The following is a 27,075-nucleotide window of genomic DNA, read 5'->3' as shown; positions in this document are numbered from 1 at the left end:
CTCGACAGTGCAGCCTAGGCGGAGTAGTCAAACACAGATTCACTGAGCGCTCAACACAGACAGCATCGTCAGAAGGAAAGTTGATAAAATAAATTACAAATTTTGTATTGTTCGATACATATGCGTACCGAACCGAAAGCACTGTATCGAACGGTTCAATATCGAGTATCGTTGCACCCCTATTAGATAGATAGATAGATAGATAGATAGATCTATATCTATCTATATCTATAATGTGAGAGTAGAAAATATTTTCTGCATGCAAGTTTCACTTCACTTAGCCATTAAAAGCACTCTATACTGGTGCTTTGGCATCAGTGTCAAGAGTTTAATTATGTTAAGTAAGATTTCATTCAGTCCAAAGATGTGCAGTGGGGTGAATGCCCATATGGGTGAATGTGGGTGGGAATCTGAGTGTGAATGGTTGTTTGTCTCTATATGTTAGCCCTGTGACAGACTGGTGACCAGTCCTGGGTGTACCCTGCCTCTCGTCCTATGGTAGCTGGCATAGCCTCCAGCTCCCCCACAACCCTGCAAAGGATCAGTAGAAGAGAATGAATGGATGGATGGAAGATTTCATTCTATCTAATCTAATAACATAGAGTAATATAAATCAGCACTACATGCTTTTTGCACTGGAGTAGAACATTTTTAAAAAGCTGCTTGATTCTTCGTGATTCATCTAAATCAGTGATTTAAGAGAATACTGCAGTGTGGTACTGAAAGAGGAACCTGAAGTGTATCACATCAAACAGATATTTTCTCATATGTTTGTCTGTTGAACAACAGCTTGCCAAATAACCCTCCCTGCCTTGTGTGGTGTGTCTGGGAGTTACATTTGCACGCAAATTGCCTCAGTGTTTTCCCACTACAGCGCCCGAGGACATGGAGCATGCACCCATCCAAGTCTTGATCCGCACCTGATTCTTTGTAACAATAGTGCTCAAGGTGATAGTTTTATGCCACTCGTAGTGATTTACTGGTGAAACTGTCAGAGTGAAAATAATTGGAGGTGACTATCCAAAGATTATTATCTTAATGATTAAATGTTCATCAGAAAGGTCCTAAACACTTATGCAACAGGCGGTAACTATTAAAGAGAGCATGGAATATGCAGTAAACACCAAAGAGAGCATAGGGAAAACTTTGAGGTGTGGTTGCATATCATACCACAAAGCCTCCGTCGTTCATCGCAAATAAAGTTTTAGTTCAGCCAACACCCTGTTTCAAGTATGTGATATACTGGAAAGTGTTTGTGTGTGGAAGCTTTAAGAAACCAGGCAACAAATTACAGACTCAAGCACCAATTCTACATATTAGAGCAGATTAAAATCCTGCTATTCAGAATATTTTTCTGAAGTCAAAAGCGGCTTGCTCTTTTGTTTCATAATCTTTCTTCTATGTTAGGTCCATATATCACTTGAAAACTGGTATATATAAGAGGGAGACTTCGAAATTAGTAAAAATGTGTTTCTCAAAGATGCAACACATGTGCCAGTGATTTACAAAAAGATATGTTGGTCTGACTGAATTCCTGTATGTTTAGCACAATATTATCTAAAACAATTAAGTAATTGAATTGTGAAAACTATAAATCACATTCCTTCTTTATTAATAAAGTTTAAATGTATAAGGGCACAAATTAGTGTCTGTTTTCTCAACTAACTCCGCAAAGGGGAACCTTAGGCGAAACTCTATTAAGAGATTTTAATGGCACAGTGACAATAAATTCTCACGCGAGCGGAGAGAGAAAAGCAGGAAGCCCTGCATGATAACAGAGTGAGGGATCAATACATGGGACTACGTGCGGGACAAACACTTAGCCATTTAGTTGAGCTGCTTGTATGAAATGAGGCCGCTGACAGCTTTGATAAATCATGTCTAAACGTCCTGAGTACTTGTGATTCCTCCGGTGGACAGCTAGAGGTGTCTATGCGATGTCTTCTAGATGACACAACCATTCACCATTTTCATTAACATTGAATCAGCAGGCTAGTGTCTCTACATTATTTCCCTGTCACTGGGATCATCGACTAAGTTTGGTGATACTCTGTAATCTATAGCTTCCCCAGACTCCACTGAGAGACATATGTGGGGTGCAAATGAAGCAGTTGCATGAAATGGATCAGGGCCAGCACGTAAAGCCGCTCAGAGGCCCACTGACGACAAGACACCACTGCAAGGTTGAGGCGCGTTTCATTTCTGTGTTCCAATTAACCACCTTCCTCTCTGACCTCAGTACATGTCAATAACACACACACACACGCTTATTTGTCTTCTACTGTCATGTAAGCTGTGCACAGAGAGGCCCGTTGCTCACTGACTGGTGATTTTTCTGTTTCTGTGTCTTAAATATAGCCCTCCTAACCCAGACAGGGCACAGAAACCAGCAGGAGCCACCAGTGTTGCTAAGTGACCACAGATGAACATGCTTATGTTTTACAGGAAACACAGCATGTTTCAGTTCTTTTGATTTCTCAGAATCTTTTTTTCATAAGAGGGTTTTTGTTGTTTTCACTTTTTTTGTCACTGATTTTTTTTAATTACATGTTGTGATGGATTATCTTCTCCTCCTCCTTGATTATGTTTATATTTTTTTATAGGTAAGATTTAAAAAAATGTAAAAGTTCTTGTTTTCCACTTGTTGTCCTTGCAGGGACTATTTAATTTATTTAAGTGAATCACAGTTACAGCCCTGACAGAGGACGAAGACTCTACATCCATGATGTTGTCTTAAGCAGTGCTCTGTGCTCAAAAACAATGCCTGCTAACCTGACGATGATGCTAACAATACTGACGCTAGCATGCTGAGCTGGTATAACATACAGTGTTTCCATGCTAAGATTTTTAATTAGTACTCAATGCAAGCTATAAGATGAGCCTGAGAGGACTGCCATTATGCTGTAGTTATTAAATTTAGCTGAACATTTTTAAAACCCTGAGGACCACAAATCTATGTACCAAATGTAAACGCTGGTTTATTAAAAACTAACTGACAAATAAAATCCTACAACACATATTTAATAATAATCAGCTACAAAAGCACATGGATGAATGGATGAACGATTCAAATGATTTGGGTAGGTACCCCTCATGAATCCAAAAGACATCAGATGGTGTCTTGTGGTGTCTGATCATGTAGGGTCTGATGCAGGGACACTGGTAGCAGATATTTTTGGTCCCATGGGTTTTGGTGTGGGATTGCTGGATTGAAAGGTTACGTGTTTGGAGATCTGTCTTGGGGTATTTGTCATGTTCCTTGAGCAGGGGCGTGGGAGCAGTGGGTTTCTTCTGCTTGGTTTAGATGATTTAGATGATTCTTACGCTATTTTTGTGAGCACTACGAAGTTTTTGGACATATAGTACCTCTCACTGAGATAAGCACATTTCTCTGAGTTTATTCAACTTCAAATTATGTTAGTCGTCTGGCAATGATAATTTTAACACTCCATTTTCTTTTAGTACAGTTGTTTATTTTAAGTTAAATATCTTCCGGTCTGTCTGGGAATACAAAAACAGACAAAAGACAATGATGAAGCCGAAATCCACCTAAAAAATAAATAGAAACAACCTTTATGCCAAATTGGTCTTAAATGTACTTTGGAGAGAGTGAGAGGTCTGAATGATCACACCAAATTAGGGCTGCAGCTACTGATTATTTTAGTAATCAAGTAATCCATCAATTATTCCATTGATTATTTGTGTAACAGGATAAGAAATACCTTTGTCTTGTTAATAAGCAATAATAAATATTCAAAAGAGAACAAAAACACCGTTCTTTCAAAATCTAAAAATCTAAAATAGACTAAGGCATAAATGTACCTTTACTCTGTCTTCTTGAAAAGCTTTCTGACATAAACAGATGACATGATGGTCTAGATGTTAATAATTAATATATATAATAATTCAGTGTTCCACCTACTAACCCTCAGGTCCGTGGCTCAGAGTTTAATGGCCCATGTACATTTTATTGGCTTGTATAAAAAAGCTTTTATTTCTATATTTTTGAAACATTTATGCAGTTGAATTAATGCAATATTTTATAGTATTTCACTTTCAATCTAAAAAATGTTATAAGAGCCTTGAAGTTAATATGGTCTAGTGCAGCGGTCCCCAACCCCCGGGCCTCGGACCGGTACCGGTCCGTGAGTCGTTTGGTACCGGGCCGCGAGAGTTGAGGCTCAGGTGTGAAATGTATGGTTTTCAGGGTTTTTATCGGTTTTCAGCGTTATTTTGTTATCATTTTTATCGTTAACTCGGTTTTCCTGGGTCTTTTCACGTGTTATGAATAAATGGTTTTTTTTTTCGGTACCGGTACTAGTTTTATTTTGTTGTATTTATCCGCGACACCTTAAAGGCCGGGCATAAACCGGTCCGTGGCGCAAAAAAGGTTGGGGACCGCTGGTCTAGTACACCCGATGGCCCCCTTTAGATTCACCCCTGTTTGCTGCTGGTATCACCTCCATGGAAAATATGACGGCTAGCGTCAGCCTTCAGCAGTCTGTATGATTTAACCAGTCTGCTATGACACTGGTTCATCTGCATATTTTCATACAACTTCTGGAGACTTACTGCAGATTTTATTCCTAAATACTTTTTTTATTGCAGGTCTGTTTTTAGTCGCAAATGTGGGTGAAACGCTCACGTTTACATTGTTCTTTACATCGCGTGCATCAAACGAAACATCGAATCAAAGAATTTGTATTGAGAACTTTTTATAATCAAATTATTTGAAATACTCAATGAGTCATTGCAGCCCTTCAGCAAATTCGTATGTATTTATTATTATTAGTTTATTAGCTAAGATTATTCATGGCATTATCTAATACACATATGTGCTTGGATGGGGAAATCCAAACCAGTTATTTACTTTGCACAGTTACACATCATCACATGGTGTCTACGCACACACGTCTGTTATCTGGTAACCACAGTGCATGTGGATTCTAACATTTCAACACTTGTCTTTTTATCTTCTCTTATTTTATTTTATTATCTTGAATGCGTTGACATTTTTTTATTTAAAAAAATTTTTCATTTCAATTTTAGTACTTTTTTTTTGGTCACAGTATATTTACACTATATTGAAATATCACTACAGCAACATTTTAACATTAATTTACATTAACTGGTAAAGAAATTCACACATAACACACGTAACATTTCATCCACTATTTAATTAACTGATGCTGAAATATGTTTAGGCATTAACACGCTGCAGTTCTGTACTTGCAGACGTTTAATAAAGCATTTTTTAATTACACCGAGACTAGTCCAGAGATGTAGTACTTCTTTGGAAAAGGACTGGGAAAACAAATAACATTTAGGATTAGAGGTTAGGTACTGGAAAATATAATTAGCGAGTTTGATGGATGTTCTGCCTAAAACCAGACATCTGAGTCTTAGTTTAAATTCCTACAAAAGCAGTGAGCATCGTCATAAGCAAGCATGGTTAAAGCTTCTATAAGCTTTGTTTACATCAGGGCAGTTTCACGGCTCATATAGCTGCTGCATGTCTTTACTCGGTGGACCAGCTTTTTCAAGATGAACTTGTTGCACCACAACAGGGCACCATGTAGCTTGTGCATAGCTCATGTTCCTGGGTTTTGTTTTTCTTGGATACTTAAAGTAATTTCCACTGATCAAAGCATCTATTTGAATAGAAGGCTTGGTGCAACTCCACTTGTCCTCCCTTCACATTAATGGACTGAAAGATAATTGGGAGCAAGTGTTGTAACATGTCTGACCTGTGCCCAAGCCTTGCTGCACTGGCTTTTCCAAGGTGTAAACTTGACTTGTTTGCACTAAGCACATGTATTATCTAATTGCTTAACTCTCAAAGCCAGTCAAGGGCCCCTTTTCCTTGCCCTGAGGCATACTACAGGAGAACAACCAATATAATGGGCGTTCACAGGTAATTATCAGCAGATTCCAACTCTTTGACCCAAGTTCACCCTGAAAAAATGAATAACTGCTGTAAAAGCAAGTTGTTTATGAAGGCAGTGATTTTATGAACTGCATGGACTTGCAAAGGTGTTGCCACTGTGAAAACACCCCAACTTAATAGTTTGTTTATGCTTGAAATAGTTGGTAGTTAAATGTCTGGCAGAAAGACCGAAGAGTTTCCATGAGTAACAGTTTCATAATTACTGACATGAACCTGAAAGTGAAATTTTTACAGTGAAGTCAATTATTTTTTTCTTAATTGTTCTTATGCAATTCATTGGCCGCATTAATGTTTTTCTTCTCAGAACTCAAAAGAGGAAAGAATACAAGGATTCATCTGCCTGCGTATCATATTTGTGCAGCATGCAGGAGAGGGAGCGACAAAGCATTGTGACAGAAAATCAGTTTCCCCTGCAGTCTCCATAATCCACACTGCAAACTGACCCCACCCCACATCCTACAAAGAACACTACTCTACTGTTAAGTTGTTATGTTCCCACTGATTTATTCTTGCCCTATTATAGTGCTCTCATAATAGCTCTGGGCTCCTGTCTATTGACTTAACATACACAAAGATGTTTCGTTGCACAAGAACTGTAAAGACTTAACTGGTTAAAAACATCTCATTAAATCCATGTCCTAACAGTTTTATAACTTTGGGAAGGGGGGGGGGGTTCTGCTGTGCAAATGATGTGGATTTGTTAGAATCACTGCAAGTGCATAAGACCACAATCAACAGCTTACAAGTCTGGGCCATGTTTGGGTGGAGTACACAGGGAGTGACATCCCATCAAAGAAATAAAGAAGATCAAGATATTCACTTCTGGCACAAATCCTCACTGGCCAGGGTGTGTACAGTGAAATTATGTGACACATAATAGAACTATGAGACAAACATCGTATTGTACGTCTGTGTACATACACCTGTTTCACGATCACTGTCATATTTCAATTAAATCAGTTGCAACAATCTGAATCTAACGGCCTACAGTTCATGACACTGTTTCATAATGCACTGATGCAGTTTATAATGGATGTAAATGATACACCATATCACATACTCATTAAAGGAACTTTAAAAGCATACAACACTGACAGCATGTAGCACCTATGTTACAGTTTAACATCTCAATGTGTGCTCTAGCCGCTCTACCTCCTGCATTACAGCTGCCCTGGTATTTTATTAGAAACACACTTCAATGTTAAAAGTAATTTGCTGATTTTCTTCATTTTTCTATGCCTGTAAACTGGCTACCTTTTTACTTGGGTTGCTGCACTGATGTGTCAAATATAATCACAACTTCTGAATGACATAAACCAGCATGACTTATTCAAGAAAAAAAAATGAAAAGATCAATCACTAATAAACTATGGTTTTCATGTATTATATAAAGTGTTTCCATGAAGAAACACAAAGACATAAGAAATAAAAGAACATTCACTTGAACACTTGGCCTCTGACCTTGAGGTCGAGATCAATGAGATTCAAATTCTTCTAAGATTTTTTTGTAGATATACCTATGGTATCAATTTAAAGCTCCTACGTCGCTTTCTTCTTGAGCTATCGCATTCACAAACGTAGGTGTCCATGCCGCTCGCCCGCACAGCGGGGTGATGACTATACTCCATCAGCCTTTCATGGCTGATGGAGTATAGTCAAAGTACAAAAAAATCAAAGGCTAGGTGTATGACCTAGTTTAAAATAGCAATAGCATAATGTACTTGTGTACCAAAATAACCTGAGAAAGGAATACCCACTGCTACTTCAATGGAAAGTCCAACAAAGGAAACACAGAACAAAAACCAGGAATTGAAAATAAGTAAACAGAGACACAAAGAGTCTGTTAGCTGTGGGGAGCCAAAGCAAGAATAATGTATTCAGTGTCTCTCTACACAAGTGGTCAGTCACCAGAAGCAAATTACAGCTATGGTTTGATAAAACACTGCTTAATACGTTGATTAGAACTGTTTTGGATTATTTAAAAGTTAAATATGGTGAGGTTGACAGCAAAATTTAGATTTCTACATCTCATTCGAAAAAAAGTGGATTTTGAGTTGGTTTTGAGGTTGCCGTAGTCAACTTACATCGCAATAATAAAGTAAGTAAGGAAATAAAATTTATTTATATTGTGCATTAAAAACCAAAGAGCTTTACAATAAAAACGGTTAAAAAAAAAAGTTCATTAAGGGTTCTCTGAGTGAGTGTGTGTTTTCAAGTTTCATAAATTCAATTTGTATATTTTAAATTTTAAAATGATTTGAAAAGTAAGTAAATAATTCCTGAGACTGTAACTTTAACTCCATGTAGCTATTGTTTTCATTCACTTTCTTCACATTTTTACAAATTTCAAATGTTTGCCAAGTAGATTTCAGTTATTTTGTTGTAATCTGAATATGCAGTCCTGACTATGGTTAATTCGTTACTAACCAACCCTGCTCAAAATCTACAGAAATGAAATTGTTAGGCACTGCCTCAACCCACAAAGGGTTCCTCGATCTTTGCAAAGTTAGGGTGACAGACAGAGTACCTTATCTCCTCCAATTATAAAGGGGAAATTATATCAATGAAACATTTACATAACAAGGAGAGCATGAGATTTCAGTGCCAAATATTAGAGCCAGCTGACTTTCATATGAGAGCTGATGCTAAATTAAAGTCAGGGGTAACTTGCTTATTAAGTATTGCACTGTACTACTGAAATATCTACTGCCAGAGCTACAGCTTCAGCCTCATTCCTCCTACTCATGTGAGGGAAGTTGGGGAGACATGAAAATACCTGTTAATAGCAGCTTTAATTTAAAAAAATTAATAAATAAAAAATAAATGCTGCAGTGTCAAAACACATCTCTGATTTATATTTTTAATAACCCTTGATGGTCTTAGCAACAACAAATGAATGCTTGAATAAAAAGTTACAATATTGTCAGCTGAAACGGATGTATTTAGAGATTCAATTTTCTGCGTGTTTTTTCAACAGGTCATGACTAAAAATTGGTGTTAAAATCATTAGTTTAAACAAACATTTACTTTCTTTTGCTGATAATGAAAACGTTGCCACAGAAGGTCAAAGCACTTTGGCTACGTTCGCACTGCATGCGAAAGCGTATCAAATCTGACTTTTTTGACCCTATGCGACCCATATCTGATCATGGTATGACAGTGTGAACATCAGTGTGATCCGTCTTTTACGTCACTGACACAAGACAGACGAGTCTCACACTACATTAAGATTTCCACCGAGTTCAAAGGGAGGGCACATGTGGCCTTCTGTGCTGGAAGTTCAAGCGCTGAAACATATTTAACGCCGCTGTCATGCTCTGTATGTTATATATAGTGCCCAAAGTGCCCATATATGTTTTTGGAGTGCCTGGTAAACCAGCACTTCCTCTCGAATAACAAGCTTTAGAAATACAGACATTATTAAGTCAGCACGCTGTGCCAGCATATAAGGAGCTTTAGCTGCAAAAGCATTGCAAACTGAGCAGATCTGAACCGAAAGCCAAAGGCACATTATTAGGTCTATATAAAGATTAGGTCTGTTGATTAATAACTTAATCTGTCTCCTGCTTTCCCTGCAACTGTCGCAAGGCTTTCCAACCTACAAAAAAACCCTTCTGCACAATCAGTTCAGTCTATATTTGCCATAGCTGCTTACCACCGACAGGTGCATTCCTGCACTTTTAAATATGGCAATGCGCCACTGCTCTCAGCTGTATCGATACCCATGAATAATCAACCACAGCTGCATAGCACAGCAGCAGCTCCAGACACTGAGAGAAGAAAGGCTTGTGAAGGGAGATGGGGAAACACTATAAACTAGGTTTCCTTTTTTGCAACGCCGTTGCTATAGCATTTTCACAGTAAGTGACAGTTTCAGTCAATTATTGTGAACAAATCTCATGAATAGACGAAAAACACTGACTTAAACTACATAGCAATATTATGTATCTACATAAATCTGTCAAATGTAACAAGTTACCAGTAGCAAATTACTTATTTGCAGTCCAAAATCCAAAATTATTCATGATTTTATCAAATAGGCCAGTGCTTCCATTAAAAAACATTACTCACACAGTAGAAAGTAAGGCATCCTCAGGGTGTTCAGACTGATAAACTTTTGGTACTCCTGTGTAGTGGCTACTTGACCTTTCTGGCTCATAATCTTTTACAGCCAAACAATCTCATACCTAAAATACCTCGTCACAAGCTGCATTCATCTGTGAGTCTGTTGCCTTCACAGACTCTCTGTGGTGTTGAGAAGAAGGTCCCTCTTCTCTTCCTTCCTAAGTTATCTGTGATTTTGGGAATCATTGATCATTAATGTACTTTTGGATAAAAGTTGAGGTGTACTGCACAGACAAATAAGCAGTATCAGCAGCTCTTTTCCTTTACATATTTCCACTGAGTATAATCCAGGTTTGTAAAGCTTTTAGACCCAACAGAATGGATACGACCTACGATTCTAAAGTCAGCAATTTGCTTTGAAAGATAAAAAAAAACATGTTGTGAACTAAGAAGGAGCATAGACAAACAGTACAGACTCTACTCTGGAGCTCAGTAGCCTGAGAGAACTGATCTCTCTTTCTCTTGCTCTGTATCTCAGCAGCAGGGTGCCTTCCACTTTCAGAGGCCCCAGTTCAGTGCAGCGGCTGATTGCCAGGATGTGGCGCAGGGCTGGCTGGATGTTGAAGCCTTGGTGCTAGGTGACGGCTTAGAGAAAATCCCTCTCCTGAATAGACGGCCTGGATTATAAGCAGGGCAGGTCAGCACCACAGACACACACAAAGGCTCAGGAGCTCATCAGCACAGCGCTTTGCTCTTCATCAGGAAATATGATATTTGAAACGCAATGCAGGCGCTGACTTTGGAATTGCAGTTTACCTCTCCCTGTAATTTGTTAAAGTAGTTTACTGCTTTTCAAAGGAGAGGCTCAGCTTCGATGTTCACCTCTTTGACGCACAGGAACCGAGATCAAAGGCTCGGGAAAAGCGTCTTTACTGAATTCTCATCGCATTGATCCACGCACGGCTAAATTCAGCAACGTGAATTATTCATGCCGGAAGAACATGCCCTGGAGGCCCAGTGACTGTTCTGCCTCCCCCTGTCTCCACACTGTGATCCAGCAGGACAGTTGTTTGGCCTCAGATCACTGATGAAATAAACAACCAATTAGGAGTGGCCACCGCAACGACTGGGAACCGCCGATCTCATATCTCAACTGGAGCTCAGCCTCTCACTGACATGTCCTTTAACGCTGCAGTGGGAACTACACTGGAAAAGTTGGTTATAATAATGCAAATTATACAGCTCTCAGAATTTGTATTCATCAGCTCTACTTAACATAAATGCATGCCGTCTACAGTATCATTTATGTACTTCTCTTTTATCTTATATTTTTATGCACCTATTTGAAAATGTATCAGCACGTTATTTCCAAGAATAACTGCCGTCTTTCACTCCCTGCCTGTCCTCCTGTGCGGCAATCTGCATAATGGCTAAAGCCATCTGGGGTATCTCTGTGCAAAAAATATAAAATGCAAAACTTTAAGCAAATTGCCACCGCCTATGAAGACAAGACAACTGTCACAGTGAACTGGAAACACTATCTGTTCTTAGCGTGTGTTGCCGGTTGTCAGATATGCTCATCGGCTTCAGCAACGCTTCTCATGGCCTTTCAAACATTATCACATAATGACGGCAATTACTGGGAGAGTCACACTGACACCCCCAAGTGATAAAAGGATAATGAAGAAGGAGGAATAAAAACAGTGTGAACTGGGTGTGCTGGCAATGACCTTACCCATCTTCCTTTGCACGGCTGTGACAGAAATGTAACCCCACAGTCCCGACATTGTGGCATTACGTGGATACTCATTTAAGTTGGTTGTCTGATTTGTAGCGCTTCTTCTTTGACAATAGGTGCAGTATGCTAGTGTGCGGGAGACAGACAGTGGGACTGTGTGTGTTTGAGCAGGGAGACTTTTTCACATGACAGCAATGAATTAAAAGAAAGAATCTGATAGGTTAGGTAAGACTTTGGATAAAATCCACACGAAGTTAAGAGCTTTTCCAGATGCACAAATACAGATTAGCTTTGAAAGAACATGCTGTTCTCTATACAAATAGGATTTTGAACAATGGAGAGAAATTAATTTGGATACAGGATTGAGGCCAGTTGAGATTTTTGGAACAATGAATTTTGAACATTTTATTTGTGATAGTGCATCGCACAACAACTCGATTTCTTCTTCTCTGTTTCAGTCTGCACCTGCAGCAGATCTTTCTTAAATGTAAATCATTCCTTAATGAACTCACACTTTTGGTTGCTGAACTGCACTAACTATACACTCATCGACCGCCTTCGGTACACCCAGCTAGAAGTGAGTTGAAACTCTTTTGTCTTCAGAGCTGACTTAATTCTTCATGACATAGATTCAAACGGTTGCTAGAAACATCCCTCAGAGATTCTGGTCCATATTGACATGTTAGTATCACACAGTCGCTGCAGATTTGTCAGCTGCACATCCCAAACGTGCTCTACTGGACTGATGTCTGATGATTTGAGCACATTGAACTTTTTGTCATGTTAAGGATGCCAGTTTGAGATGATCTGAGCTTTGTGACATGACGCATTATTCTGCTGGAAGCATCCATCAGCAGATGATACAATGATAAAAAAAAACGATACTCACTTGGTGCTAAGGGTACCATAGAATATCAACCACACTGTATGACCACCACAAGCCTAAACCACTGATGGAAGGCAGGATGGATCCTTGTTTTTAGGTTGTTTACATCAAATTCTGACTCTACCTCTGAAATCGTAACTCATCAGACCAGGCAATGTTTTTCCAGTCTTCTATTGTCAAATTTTGGTGAGTCCATGCGAAACGTAGCCTCTTCTGCTGCTAAACAGGTTGTTGTGCATTCAGAAATGTGCCTCTGCATACTTTGTTTATAATGAGTGGTTACTTCAGTTACTGTTGCTCTCCTATCAGCCAGAAGTGATCTGGTCGTTCTCCTCTGACATTAACAAGAGCTTTCACCTAGAGCCGCTCACTGCTTTAAAGTAGTAGATGAGCAGTTTCTGAAATACTCAGACCAGCTCGTTTGGCACCAAAACCACATCACATTCAAACTCACTTACACCTTTCTTCCCCATTCTGATGCTTTGATGATGGTTTGAAGTTCAGCAGGCCATCTTGACCATGTCTACAAGCCCAAATTCATTGCGCTGTTACCCTGTGAATGGCTGATTAGCTATTTGCATTTAGAAGACAAACGGATGTACCTAACAAAGTGGTTATCTCTACCTCTTTTGTTGTATTTCATATATTTTCTTTGAGAAAAACATTCTTTTTCTGTGTCTTAGATGCTTTAATGGTCTCCATTAGCACTGCTCACATACATAACAGATGATGAAAAAGGATTTTTTAAAACATTATATAGTATAGTCTATAAAACAATAGAGTTACAACATCTGCAAGCAGGTTTATGGTTGTTTATATTGTAGCTGTTAACCTGTGAATATTTTTGTAAATTTATAATTACTTAAGTTCAAATTTAAGGTGAAATTTAAGTTCAAAGATTAGACAGATTGTTAAAATTTGTTACTTAAGTTTCATTTTGATGTTTCTTGGAATTCTGACCAGGGTTTTTTTCTATTTCTGTTAATCTGGTGTTTAGCATTAATCTCCCTTCCATGTATTCAAGCAGCCTCTGCAACATAACCTCTCATGAAATTAGTTCAGAGTGCATTGTTTTGGTCAGAAAGAGCTTCACTGTAAAATGTCAGAAGTAAACATCTGAACAGCTCATGGTAACCATGTTGGAATGCAAGCGGCCAAATCAGAAACAAGACAACTGCCGATCCATCTTTTTGTGCGTGTCCACACTGCTAAAACTTTAATAAATCACCCTGAATGTGGGAGAGCACTGTGGTGGCCTCCATGGGGAATGAAGACGCCTTACAAAGCAGTCTGTACCACACAGAGAGGGACGAAGGGGTGGAGGGCCTGCAGAAGGGTGGAGCGAAGGAATGGCTGAACACAAAGAACACAGAACAGAAAAGGCATGGCAGGATGGGGCTCAGGGATTGAATGCTGAAACGTGACAGTAGTAAAGAGGATTTAGACTGGGAGACAGAAAGAAAAGCAGGGCAGTGAACTCAGCGATGATGCAATTATCAAGCTCAGAGCAAGGAGGGAAAGAGAGAGGCAGGCAAATCGATAACAATGATTATTGGCCCATAAAAACATGCTTGGAATGCACTTTGTTTGTCACTTATCCAGGTGTAAAAGAAATTCCACAACTCTTGTGATTTAATATACATTTTAAAAGCAAACATGTAAAGTCATTTTTGCCAAAAAAAGATCCAGATCTTGGATTTCAGCTGCAGGAATTTTAAATCTGGCCACTCTCCCAGTCACTGCACTTTATCGTCCACAGCAGAAATGCACAAAAAAGGATATGCTGGTGTTACAGGAATGACTGGACAGGATATCCAGTTTCCCAGAGGAGTGGGAGAACACACACATTCTGTGTCACTGAGTCAGTGTGCTCACACGGAAGTAAGCGTTCGTCATAGATGACCTCACCGACCAGACAGAGGCCTGTAAAAATGCCTCTCTGCTTGAATCATGACGCCAAACAGAAGCAGGCGGTTGCTTGGCAATCCCCACACCCCTCCAGTAGCCGGCCAAGACGGCCAGCAGTCACACACTCACAGTCAGCTGGGGATCCTACAGTGAGTCCACAGGCGGACACAATTAGTATGACTAAAAAGAGAACAATTGCTGAAAACTGAGCCGTGCAAAGGAATTTCCGCAGAAATGGGAAAAAAACGGGATCAGTTAAATTCATGGAAAAACGTGTTTGGTTAACTAAAGTGCCAAACAGCCACTCGGCTCTGAATACTTCATGGGATGTACTAGCTCAAGTGACACTCTGTCACTGTGATAGCTGTCATCACGCTCCTCTATACCTGTCAGATGAGCATCTGGATATATTGTCTAACCACGTCCACACGGGAGAAGAAAAGCCACAATAATAAGTTAGAAGTGACAACATGAGCCAAAATTACCAATCATGTCTCTTAATAAACTTTTTTTTCCCCCCTTGACAGACAGATCAGTCCTCGTGTTCGGCTAACTTCAATCCAAAGTAAATGTAGAAGTTTATAAAGAGACAAATGTGTGGTTTGTCTTGTGGAAACTTTAAAGACTACTTGAAAACTGGCTGAGTTCCTGCCTAACTTCCCAAATACTGAGAAACAGTTTTGCTCAAAAGTGAACTATTTAACATGTGAGAAGTGTATTCAATAGCAATTATATTCCCAGATTTACTGTAAAGGAAAACTTGTTTCCCCTTTATAAACCGCTATCAACTTGACTCATTGAATGAGTCAGACCTTTTGTGTAACTGATTACAATCTAGAGTATAATATGGAATAATTGCAGGTATTGTGTGTCTGTCCGTTACGATATGACATGTCTTTTAAACTTTTCAGTATCTTTGTGTCTGTGCATCTATGTAAATGCAAAGGAAAGAGCTTAAGGGAACAGCTTCCCTATTAGCAGCTTTTTGTAAAGAAATAAATTTTGGTGGTGGGGGCTTCACCATTCACTCAAGGCCTTAAATTTCTTGCTGCTCCCCTGCAAACTACAACTGGACATATCCTAGCTTGAGATTATTTGAGCATATAAAATACCCGCACACAACTTTCACATTAATAGTGTTTACTTTACTCACTTTTTCCTGTACTCGTCCCTCTCCCGCTTGACTTTGGCCAGCACGTTATACAGGGCCCTCAGTTCTGGGGTAATTGTGTCAATTTGGACACCAACTCCGTCCGGATGCGTCCATGTCACCCCGGGCCCTTGCAGGGTCTCAAAGCGCTCCCCTTGCCTCCTGACGTGGGTGAAACTCCAGATGGTGCCCGGCAGTCTCGACTCGGGACCGTCCGTCTGCACGGCGACTTCACGGGTGTAAAGGTGGCGGTACTGCGGTCTCTGCAGAGCTTGCTGCAGCTGGCTTTCCAGCAGTTTGTTTCTCCTCTCTAACTCGTGCACTTTGGCGAGGAAGCAGCGGAAACGCAGGTTGAGGGTTTTCAGCACGTGGATGTTGGAGCCCAGGTCGTTTCGCAGGGCGCTGGTCACCGCGCCCGACCCGGTGGGAGCGCTGCAGACCGGACCGGACGGAGTATTGGAGAAAAACAGCGAGCTCATGTTGGTAAATAACAAAACTCCGTTCATCCACCTATGGCTCTGTCTGGTTTAAATAAAACAGCAACACTTGTGGTTTCTTTATCGCTGCATATTGCTTGAAAATCCCTCACTCCCTCGGGGTGAGTTTCTCTTTACAATGCAGATGCAGACAGTGATTCAGTGATTGAGCAACTGGAGAAGGGTTGACCATCACTATCCCCGCTGCTGCTACTGGACGTTTAAACCCGAGAAATTAACAAAGACCCCCTTCAGCGTGGCGTGGGTTCACACAACGAACCAGAAAAGTCCCTTAAGAGACACAGCGAGCATCATCTTCTGAAGGACCGAGAGGTTTGACGCAGACCGCAAGAATCTCCAGCAGCAGCAGCACTTCCCGTCACCCTCATGTCTCCGCCTGCCTTTGCTTTGTCAGGCGCTGCTGATGCTGTGCGAGTACATATAGCCAGCCGACAGAGGAGGAAAATGGTCCACCTTCTTTCTTTATCATGCCCAGTTTACCGCGGCTCTATCCGGTCTCCATGTGGCGCGGTGTGGCAGGATGCAGCGCCGCAAAGCCCGGCCTCTCCGCGGATCATGTTGCAAAGTGCTAAACTAGGCACTATCACCTCTAGGAGCCCCTCCCACCTCCCTACCCCTGTCTCTCTCTCTCACACACACACACACTGACGAGAGGGATCGACGGGCTGAGGAAGGCTTAAGTCTAATTAATAGGATAAAGTGAACTATAACCTAATTTCTTTTCTTATGCGCTTTAAAGTCAGGCCTGGCGTTTTTGTGCGTTTATTAGAATAATGAATTGTTTATTTTATTTAAACAAGTATCAATATGAAACCTTTACCACAATAATAAACGTGTATATTTTTTATAGGGACGCACAATGTGGCAGTTTCTGTCTGCACTGTATTACTGTATTACTCTGTATGTGATATGTTTGAGTTTTAGCGAAGTCACAGTCTTATTGGTTGTTGTTGTTTTTTCAAATTCCATAGGCCTGCAGTATATTTTCAAAATATTGTATTGGAATAATAATAATTGTATAATATTGTATAAACACACACACACAGGACCTGCATTTACAGCATCGGTGCAAAGAAGAGAAATAAGAGAGGGCTATTATGTCCTTATGAAGGAATCATTCGAACATTGTATGTTTTTTTTTACGTTTATTTGCTTTCGTTTTGATTTCCTTTCTTCTTGTCTTGTCCTAACATGTCTTATGCCTTTTTGATGTTACCTCTTTATTATTATGTCATACAGTATACACCTATAGTCTGTAGGATTATCAGGATCATTATGTGAAAGGGTGATATCACAGTGGATAAATCTATGATTACATCATTTCCGAAGCTGACAAAATGCCCCTCGTGCCCAAACAACTCATAAAGGCCCAAACTTGAACAAGTGGAAATCTTTTGCAAAAAAAAAAACAAAGACAGACACGGTTATAAGAGCAAGTGGCTCAAGCAAGTATGCACCTTAGAGCATTTTATACATTTGTCACATTCGGCTACTACACTTATGAAGTTGTTTTGCTCATGCGCCACCTAGCGGATTAATCTGTCCATTGTCCTTATTATTTTAGAATTAACTTTGCATCTTCATCCAAGTCCAAAGACATTTTAGTTCAGAAATAAGTGATGCAAACAGACCAGGTTCCTCATTAATTTTCCTTCTATTGGCTTATTATTTTTGCTACAAAGTAAGCCATTTTAAATAACTTATCTTAAATAAGTTGTGCTGCCAAATTTCATGTATTTCTAGAGGAGACGAATGTCTTGCTTATAAACTGCTATGAACACTGGTGTTAGATCTTTAGTAATTTATTTAATTCATGTATTCCATTATATACATTATTTATTCCAAAAGTTATTCAATAGCACATAACAAAATCGATGATAGATGAAGTTGCTGCAATAGGTCTAGGCTGCTGGGGATTCAGATGATGCACTGAATTTTCTTCTTCAGTCACGTTTTTCATTTACTATGCGTTTATACAGCTCTCTGTATTTAGTTATTATTAATTTCTGGCTCTCTTTCACTGCATGTTTCTGATCTGTCTTCATCTACTAACCCCTAACCGGTAGTGGCAGATGGTTGCCTCTCCTTGGTTGGTTCTCCTGCAGGTTTCTTCCTGTTCAAAGGGACCTTTTCCTCCCTGGGTTCACATATGACTGAGGGTGGCTCGATCCCTGGCTCCTCCAGTCTGCAAGATACTAACCCCACACGGAGTGTGAATATAGTTAGCATAGAGACTTGTGAGATTGGGTGAATGTGGCATGTTATAGAGCACTTTGAGGGAGAGTAGAAAAGCGCTATACAAGACTCAGTCCATTTACCATTGTGGGGGTTTTATCTGTTTTTCTTGTATTACTATAGGGTCGTTACCTTGCGATATAAAGCGACTTGAGGCAACTGCTGTTGTGATTTGATGCTGTATAAATAAAACGGAATTCAACGTAAATAAATAAATAAAATAGGTAATAATAAGTGGCTAGAATGGATGAAATAATAATAATGATGAAGATCGCAAGAGAACAGAAAAAATATTTAAATGAAATAAAATAGTTAAATAAATAAAAATGTAATTATAAAATTATAAATAAATAATCACTGCGTGTATAACATGTTATCAAGCACCATCACTAGTGTGCCTAGTTTGATGCGAAATGTATTATTTAATCCATAGGTGTCAAACTCTGGCCCGCGGGCCAAATGCCAAATTACTATCAGAGCTGGCCTACTGGTATTATACAGCAAATATATATACTGCTTTGCTTGTTCCATATTCAGTTTTTTAGCAAAATGTGTTTGAGTCCATAAGAAAAGATTCATTCTTATATCTGGAGGAATAAATATATTTCAATAAATATTAACGTTAGCCTGCGACTTTGTTCCAGTTTTGAATTTTGGCCCACTGTGTTTTTGAGTTTGACACCCCTGATTTAATCCATCCATCCTCTTCAGTTTATCCTTTTCAGGGTCGCGGGTAGGTGGAAGGGAGGGGGGCTGGTGTCTAGGTACAACCTGGTCAGGTCACCAGTCTGTCGCTGGGCTAACACACGGACACAGACCACCTTTCGCACCTAAAGGCAATTTATCGTTTCCAATTAACCTATACCCGCTAGCTGCATGTCTGGATTGCGGGAGGAATCCGGACTACCCGGAGAGAACCCAGGCAAACACGGGGAGAACATGCAAACGTACACACTGATGGTGGGATTGAACTCAGGACCCTCTTGCTGTAAAGCAACAGTGCTTACCACCGTGCTGCCCATATCATTTAATCTTACTGTGTAATTTATTTCAATTCAGTGTTATTTATATAGCAGCAAATCCCAATATCTTAAGGTGACAAAAATTATAGAAGTCAAGCATTTATTTGTTATTAATACATATATAACGCTTTTTTTATGTCAGGCAGTACACGGTCAGCCATGCTAAACAGAAACACTTGGGGTCCTTCTACTTCACGTGTGTGTGTCTGCTGCTGTGGCATCGTGAGGAGGAATCATGCCGAAATCAAAGAGAGATAAGAAGAGTGAGTAAAGCACAGTACATCTTTTTCAAGTGTAAAAGCATATGGGCGTCGGTGAAGTGTTTTAAGTGATGTTGTATTTGTAAAACTTCTTTTTCACTAGTGAAAGCTACCAAAAGTGAGCTAACTAAAGCTAGCGTTAGCTTAACTGCCTCAGCATGGTTGTACTCCTGGCTGCTCATTGATACATGCACGTGTATACGCAAACTGCTGGCTGACATTTGTTCATCGTGAGTTTCGCATTTCCCCCTCAGTTTCTTTAACGAAAACAGCCAAGAAGGGGCTGGAGTCAAAACAGAAGCTAATTCAGGAGGTGAGTATTTTCAGTGCTGCAGTCACCATCTTGTACGTGTTAAGTTCAGCTAGGCTAGGTCTGTTCCAAAACACCTGAAGTACCTAAACCTCATTTCTGTTCTTTAGTTGCGGGAATGTGTGGACACCTACAGAAACCTGTTCATATTCTCGGTGGCTAATATGAGGAATAACAAGCTGAAAGACATCCGGACAGCGTGGAAACACAGCAGGTAACGACATCTCCAAAAGTTGATTCTGTTCATCTGGACGTAGCGTTTTCAGTGGGAGAAACGTTTCGTCACTCATCCACGTGACTTCTTCAGTCTCAGCTGACTGCCGGTTTCCCCAGTCTTATAAACAGTACATTTGTATAATGACCGAAACCAGCCCACTGAAGGAACAATGGGGTGGGAGGTCAGTTCCTTCATCGTGATTATGCAAATTCTCATGACCATTGATCAACAACTACCGATCAATGGCCCACTGATCAATGGCCATGAGTACCATTCACAGAGAGTTGGGGAATGGCTGCAATCACAGCATTGTACGATGGCGAAAGATATACCCCTAGGCCCCCTCCTCGATTCAGAGATGGTCTTTCCCTTATCACGTCAGGTAATGACATCTTAGGGTTCTGATTTCAAGGCTCAGTCCTAGTACTGCACTAAGGTACGTGTGTGTATCAAGGATCGGGTTGCACTTGGTTTTCTCGGTGGCATTTCCACCTCTACTCATGTTGGAGCCCTTCGGGAAATAAATTATTACATGGACAACCCCAATTTGTAAGATATTGGGATGCTGTGTAAAATATAGATATGAAGACGTGTAAATCACCTAAACCCATATCCACAATAGAACTTAGAAAACGTATCAAATTTTTTGAACTGAAAAAAGGTAAAAATCTAGCTGAGTTTGAATTTGATAGCAGCAAAATATGGACGCCCTGTTTTCCAGACTAAAGAACTTGTTATCAGAACTTCTTTAGGTGTCAGTTTTCCACTGTCGTATAGTATGAGGCATCAGTTACAGTCTCTAATGACTACATTTTCCCCCTCATCTTAAGTTGCCTGTTAGTAGGCTTGATTATTTTAACAGAGCCAGTAAGTAGGATGCACTTCTGCAGTTACAGTCAAGTGAAGGTAAAATTACATCAAAGAGAAGAGGAGGAGAAATTGAATTAAAGGCATGAAACAGAGTTTTCTATAGGTTAGTCTTTTGTGTGTAGAAGAGATACCATTTTGGGGGTTTCTTGCTTATAACTCCTTTTTAAGTATGGAAATTAAAGTTTTTGGTTAAATAGTACAATTAATATACACGTTGACTATGGGATAAGGAACATTACTGAATGGGTACAATAGTGTGGATTTTTCTAGAAGAAAAGTAACCATATTATCTCATAGTTAAACATCTTGTCTATTGATTGTTATTGGTCAGCAATCAGCTTAAATATCAATCATTTTTTTAAAAAGTCAGCATCATTATGATTTGTGTTTGGTTTTTTTTTATGAATCCTATCTTGCAGCATGTTGATATGAACCAAAGTTCTCAAAAATGTTAAACAAGTATTTGGAAAGAGCCTATATTTATTCAACAGCGTAAATGATCTCATCTCTGTTCCACAGATTCTTCTTCGGCAAAAATAAAGTCATGATTATTGCTTTGGGGAAAAGAGATACAGATGAATACAAAGATAATTTGCACAAGGTAAGCAAGATCTCAGGCAAACTTGAAAAGTTACTGCTGTGGTTTACTGCCGTCACTCAATATGTTTATTCATTTTGATAATGTTCAGGTCGGCAAGCATCTGCGTGGAGAAGTGGGTGTACTATTCACAAATAAAACAAAGGAGGAAGTACAAGAGTAAGGCTTTGCTAAATTCATCTTTGTTGCTGTGATCCTCCAATGTCTTCATTGAATCACTAAGCGATGTTCTTTACCCACAGATATTTCAGTCATTTCAAAGAGGTGGATTATGCTCGCGCAGGAAACCAGGCTCAGATGGATGTGACGCTGGATGAGGGACCCCTTGAACAGTTTACTCACTCAATGGAACCCCAGTTGAGGCAATTAGGGCTTCCTACTGCTCTAAAGAAAGGTGAGATTAAAGGACTGTTCTCGTCACCCACTACAACACCGTGGCTCAATGGATTTAAACTTTTTAAAATTGGTATTAATTAATGGAGGTCTGTGACTTGACAAATCACAATCTGTATATAAAAGATGGTTGTAGCTTCCAGGACTGAAAAGTGTAATCAATGTGGAAGTGGCTTAAACTGACGTTCTTTATAATGATCAGCATGTGGCATCTGGTTAAAAAAAAAAAAGACTGTACAGAAGTCCAAGTAAATGCTTCCCTGTACTACAGAGCTGTTACTTGCCCTAACATTGGTAATTATGCTAAGAAGTCACACGAAGGTGATTATCAGCTCAGTAAAGTCAGCCCAGAGTTTCCACCATCAATCCCCAAAAAAGGCAATGTTTGCAGCATATGGTCACTCACAAACATGGACAGGTATTGTGACAGCAGACTGGCATACTTTACAAAATAAAAAAAGTAAAATATGTTAGATCAAAAAGGTTCAAAAGCTCTCGAGGAATATATCTGTGCGTTAAGTGGTGTGGTTAGCAAGATTGTAAAAGTGCGAAGTAAAATCTATTTATTTTCCCAGGAGGGGAAAAGTGGCAAAGACCTATCAGTAAAACTGCCCTGTCATTAAACATGGCAAGCTCTGACTGTAATTACAGTTAAATTAAAGTGTTGCCTAAGTGTAAGTAGTTTTCCCCAGTGGTTTAGCTGCAACCCCAGTGGTTTGAAACAGGCTGTATGTTTCTCTGCATAAAACAAATAAAATCGTACTTCAAACTAGTAAGTGGACTCATTTTTCTGAAGTCAATAAGTTCAAGGTTTAGGATATTGCTGTATTAACAATTGTAGAAAATGTCAAATTACTTGCCCGTATAAAATTGTTAGTAGAAAGCAGGAGAGAAAAAATGGATGAATAAAGTTGCTCCGAGGAATTTCTTTGGACCTTCATGGAAGGACAGACTTGATATTTGCATCTGTGCTACATTCTGGAGAAATGATTGGTCACTTATCTTAAACATGATCTGCTACAAAGCAGGTTAGGGCTGATGTTACCATGGCGATATACCGTAGTAAGACGTGAACAACCTTTGTAATGTAAAAACTTGAAGTTGGTTTAATAAGCCCCAAATCGTTTTTCCGTAGTATAGGTGAGTTTATAGCCTCTGTCAAATGATGTTCCGCTTGTGAATAAGATGCATGTAAGGTGAAAAAGGACGATGAGACAGAACAGGGCAGACCAAACCTGTGACTGACAAGTGGCCATCGCGTGACGGTGCTGTGTCAGTCTTTTGTTTGTTAGTTCCACCCCTCACATCTTATTTCAATACTGAAAGATGGCAACAGCAGGTTGAGGCTTCACTATAAGTGGGAGATGTATTGTAGCTACAGTATATACAGTCTATGTAAGCAATATCAGGCTTCTGCTTCAAATCAGGTCCGAGTCGGTATTAGTGTGTTCACGAAATGTGTGAATTCACTGCTTTTAAATATAAAGCCAACTTCTTTTATCTTGTGCTACAGGAGTGGTAACACTGCTGAAGGACTATGAAGTTTGTAAAGATGGGGACACGCTCACTCCAGAGCAGGCTCGTATTCTGGTGAGTTCTTGTTTTTTACTTGATTAAAAATGTTGACTGTCACACACTAAATGTATTTCTGTTGACTGAGGGTTGTTTTTTGTCCACAGAAACTCTTTGGTATTGAGATGGCAGAATTCAAGGTGCAGATCAAGTGTATGTGGAACTCAGAAACAGGCGAGTTTGAGAACTTCGCTGGTGAGGAAGAGTCTATGCAGGATGAGGAAGATGATAACGATGATGAAGATGATGCAGAATGAAATTTCTGCAAGGCGGGAGAATTTTTAAGAAAATTCCTGCTTTCAAAAGCAGACGGACATTTCATTTAGCTTTCATCCTGACAGCCAGTGCTGCAGTCTGTAGTCTCTCTGGTCTTTTTATACCTACAAAACATGAACTTCTGTCCTTCATCTTGAATTTTAGTTTTGGACAATGTGGACTGTATTCAAAGGATTAAATCGTTTGTGATGTCATTGTTCTTCAAGTTCCCTCAGCACAGTGAGGGACTGATATTGTGTGGAAGTCCCTTTCCTTTCAAACACCAATGTAAATCACTGTTCATGTTAAACCAACACTCATGAATAATATACACGTTTTGATGATGTGACAAATTTAATCCAGATTCTTCAGAAAGTTATTTTTCCACAAAACAGTATTAATGGGGTTTTCTTTTTATATAGACATGACAATGAAGTGCTCTTTGATTAAACATGGAAAAGGTGTACTGATCTATTCCAAGGACAGAAAATGTACACTTCAGGGGAGAATTCAAAAAACCTAATTAAGTGTAATTAGGGGAAAAAAATTCTATAAAATTAAATGACCAAGAAGGTTCTCATCTGAAGTAGTCTGGACACTCGTGGGCTATGAGATTCCAGGTTTCTTTGAAGGCGTCGACCACTCTCTGATCCAGAGGACCCTCTTCCGCAAGCAGCCATACTTTGCTGAAGCTGCTCCATGCTCGACATGCCAATAATGACTCCATCTCCAAGATCACCCTGGAGGCATGTGTTGGAGAAAACGACACTGGTATGGCAAGGGTTTTATGAGATTATAGCTCATAGTAAGGTTATGAGCAGCTGTAGCTATTTAATATAAATACTCAAAACAGGAATTGCACAGCTGGAGTCTGTTAATTTATTAAGAGATGTATATGTGGAGGATTTGTCACAATTTAAAAATAGGAACAAAATCCTGGTCATTACAGAATATGTAGTTTACGTGCAGCATCTCCTATTCACTTGGTATTTTGTGGTATTTTCTTTCTAAAAGAATCCATTTCAAATATTGCAAACAATATGAAAAGCACTCGTGTTTTGTTCTACCTCCAGTAGGGGCATTTCCACTGCACTAAAACATAATTACAGTTATTAAAAACTAGTTAAAATCTTTCAGTGGAAAAACAAAGGCTGTGTAACTACTGACTCTTGGGATAGTTTTCAGAAAATAAGAGACGTCATTTCAGGCTTACTGGTACATCACAGTGTTTCAGTGGTAACTCATAGTTCTTCATTTTCAGGTTTCCAATAGTAGCAATTTGAAATGAAATTATTATTATTTTAACCGTATGGCTAATCTTTACCTGGTGAATACATAAATTACCATGAGCATAACATTTTTTGTCCCTGCAGCTGTCCATGTGGGTACCTTAAGCTGAGAGTGATGATGCATCCAGCGCATAGCAGCAGAAGTCAGCGAGGGTTTCTCTGACCCGTACGCTGTTTCCAAAGTATCTTCCACAGAGCAGGAGCACAATCACGGTTATGGTTAACAAAAACAACATAAAAGAATTTGTTGGTACAGATCTTCACCTGTCTCTGTATGCTGCAGCCCAGCTGTGGCCAAAGAATCGTCCTGCAGGCTGGGAGCCATCTTTATCTTCATAGTGATACTTCCCTGTCAGAAGGCCACCTGGCAGAGGACTAATGTCAGAACTCAGTACAGTATGTACTTAATGCTGTCACTCACCCAGGGCACATTTTAGCTCACAGGTAACGTTAACAAGGCAAAAAAAACAAAACGAAACAACAAAAACCATTAACTAAAGCAACTACATACCTTCATCTGTGCTTTTGTTATTATATGTGCAGGAACGCTGATGTGGTAAAAATAGCAGGTGACAGACAAACAGTAACATTTTTTGGACACTAATATTAGCACCAGTTGTGAGAGATCAAATCATTTTGATATCCCACATTCCTTACAGTTGGGGAAAAAGTGTTTCTTACTTTCACTTTGCACTGTGCAGCATATGTGAGTTGTGTGATAATAACATGTGTGTCACTAAGACTAAACAGGAAATATTGCATATACATACAGAGCACCGTAGATCTGCATTCTTCCCCATACTAAACTCCTTTGGAAAACTGGAAAACATTTTCAGAACATACAAAAGTCACTCAGGTTGAAGATCAAACCTTACATTCTGCCTCTACACTCCACATGCCTGAGTATTGTGAATGGAAAACATAAACCCATCATAATTAGATGATATTAGCCTGAAACTAAAAGATATCGGAAACAAGAAGGATGGAGTCAAACTGGAACAATATGTAAAGGCAACCAAACGTTTGCTGTTCTGTGCTGTATATTTGTGTAGCACAGAACAGCTGAGACAATGGGCTGCAATACTGTGCAAGGGATGGATATTAGAAACCACTGTCACATAATCCCAGTTTCCCACATATGTATTATTTTAAACAGCTGTTGTACTTCACTGGCTGATCACTGTGAAAGAAACAGTTGCTGATAGAGTTAGGAATGCATTTCATGTCACACAGAGCCACATGGCACCAATATATTCATTAAAATTACACAGAGAGCACAAACAGTCAAAGACCACCAAAGACCATGATGAGAGTGCACAGCAGCTAAATGATCTGAACTAATGAAATACCAATATCTGATGAGCAAATAATTAGTAGTGACTGATACTGTTAACTGATATTGGTCTATCTGCAGTGGGTGATATTCACCTGTTGCTTCACATTGATTTTGATTTTGCACTGACTAAATGTTCAAATATTGGGTGATAAAGAGCTAAAATGCTTTAAAATAGGCTATTCATTTCTTTCAAATATAGTTTTGTTTCCCTGGCTCAATAGTGGGAATAATAACTAGAAGAAAAATACAAGAACCTATGCAGGATGTGGAAGATGGTGATATAGACGGGGATGACAATGTAGAATGAAACTTCTGCAGTTCAGGACCATTTAAAAACTTTTGCCAGACATTAAATTTTGGCCATTTTATCGTAACAGCCAGCGCTGCAGTCTGTAGTCTCTCTGGTCTTTTTATCCCTTTCTTTTCAAACACCTACAGTGGGGCAAAAAAGTATTTAGTCAGCCACCGATTGTGCAAGTTCCCCCACTTAAAATGATGACAGAGGTCAGTAATTTGCACCAGAGGTA

The 27,075-nt window shown here is 39.5% G+C and overlaps 3 protein-coding genes across 6 annotated transcripts in view; 1 reads left to right on the top strand and 2 right to left on the bottom strand.

Annotated features, from left to right (window-relative positions):
• The window catches only part of iffo2b (intermediate filament family orphan 2b), a 39,702-nt gene extending 22,835 nt beyond the window's left edge, over positions 1-16,867 (bottom strand). For 2 of the 4 annotated variants that reach the window (XM_005724648.2, XM_005724650.2), the window contains exon 1: positions 15,698-16,867. In XM_005724648.2, coding sequence (XP_005724705.1) covers positions 15,698-16,200 — 503 coding nt within the window. In that variant the 5' untranslated portion in view covers positions 16,201-16,867. The remainder of the gene's footprint in view (positions 1-15,697) is intronic. The other 2 variants (XM_005724649.2, XM_013908665.1) reach the window with 2 other exon arrangements.
• A 2,748-nt stretch (positions 16,868-19,615) lies between these two features.
• mrto4 (MRT4 homolog, ribosome maturation factor) lies at positions 19,616-24,281 on the top strand. The gene is made up of 8 exons (XM_005724647.1): positions 19,616-19,711; positions 19,963-20,021; positions 20,129-20,232; positions 21,625-21,706; positions 21,795-21,862; positions 21,946-22,097; positions 23,610-23,686; positions 23,776-24,281. Exons 1-8 carry the CDS (start codon positions 19,684-19,686, stop codon positions 23,923-23,925), a joined length of 720 nt encoding a protein of 239 aa, XP_005724704.1. The 5' UTR covers positions 19,616-19,683; the 3' UTR covers positions 23,926-24,281.
• A 219-nt stretch (positions 24,282-24,500) lies between these two features.
• Positions 24,501-27,075, bottom strand: part of akr7a3 (aldo-keto reductase family 7, member A3 (aflatoxin aldehyde reductase)) — an 8,472-nt gene continuing 5,897 nt past the window's right edge. The window contains 2 exon segments of the mRNA XM_013908570.1: positions 24,501-24,593; positions 24,595-24,663. Of these exon segments, the coding sequence (XP_013764024.1) occupies positions 24,501-24,593; positions 24,595-24,663 (162 nt within the window).

The sequence above is a fragment of the Pundamilia nyererei genome, unplaced genomic scaffold (assembly GCF_000239375.1).
Source record: "Pundamilia nyererei isolate P.nyererei 1_Seehausen unplaced genomic scaffold, PunNye1.0 scaffold00012, whole genome shotgun sequence".
NCBI classification, from domain to species: Eukaryota; Metazoa; Chordata; class Actinopteri; order Cichliformes; family Cichlidae; genus Pundamilia; species Pundamilia nyererei.
The sequence above is the reverse complement of the archived record's forward strand: the minus strand, read 5'-3'. Positions and strand labels throughout refer to the sequence as shown.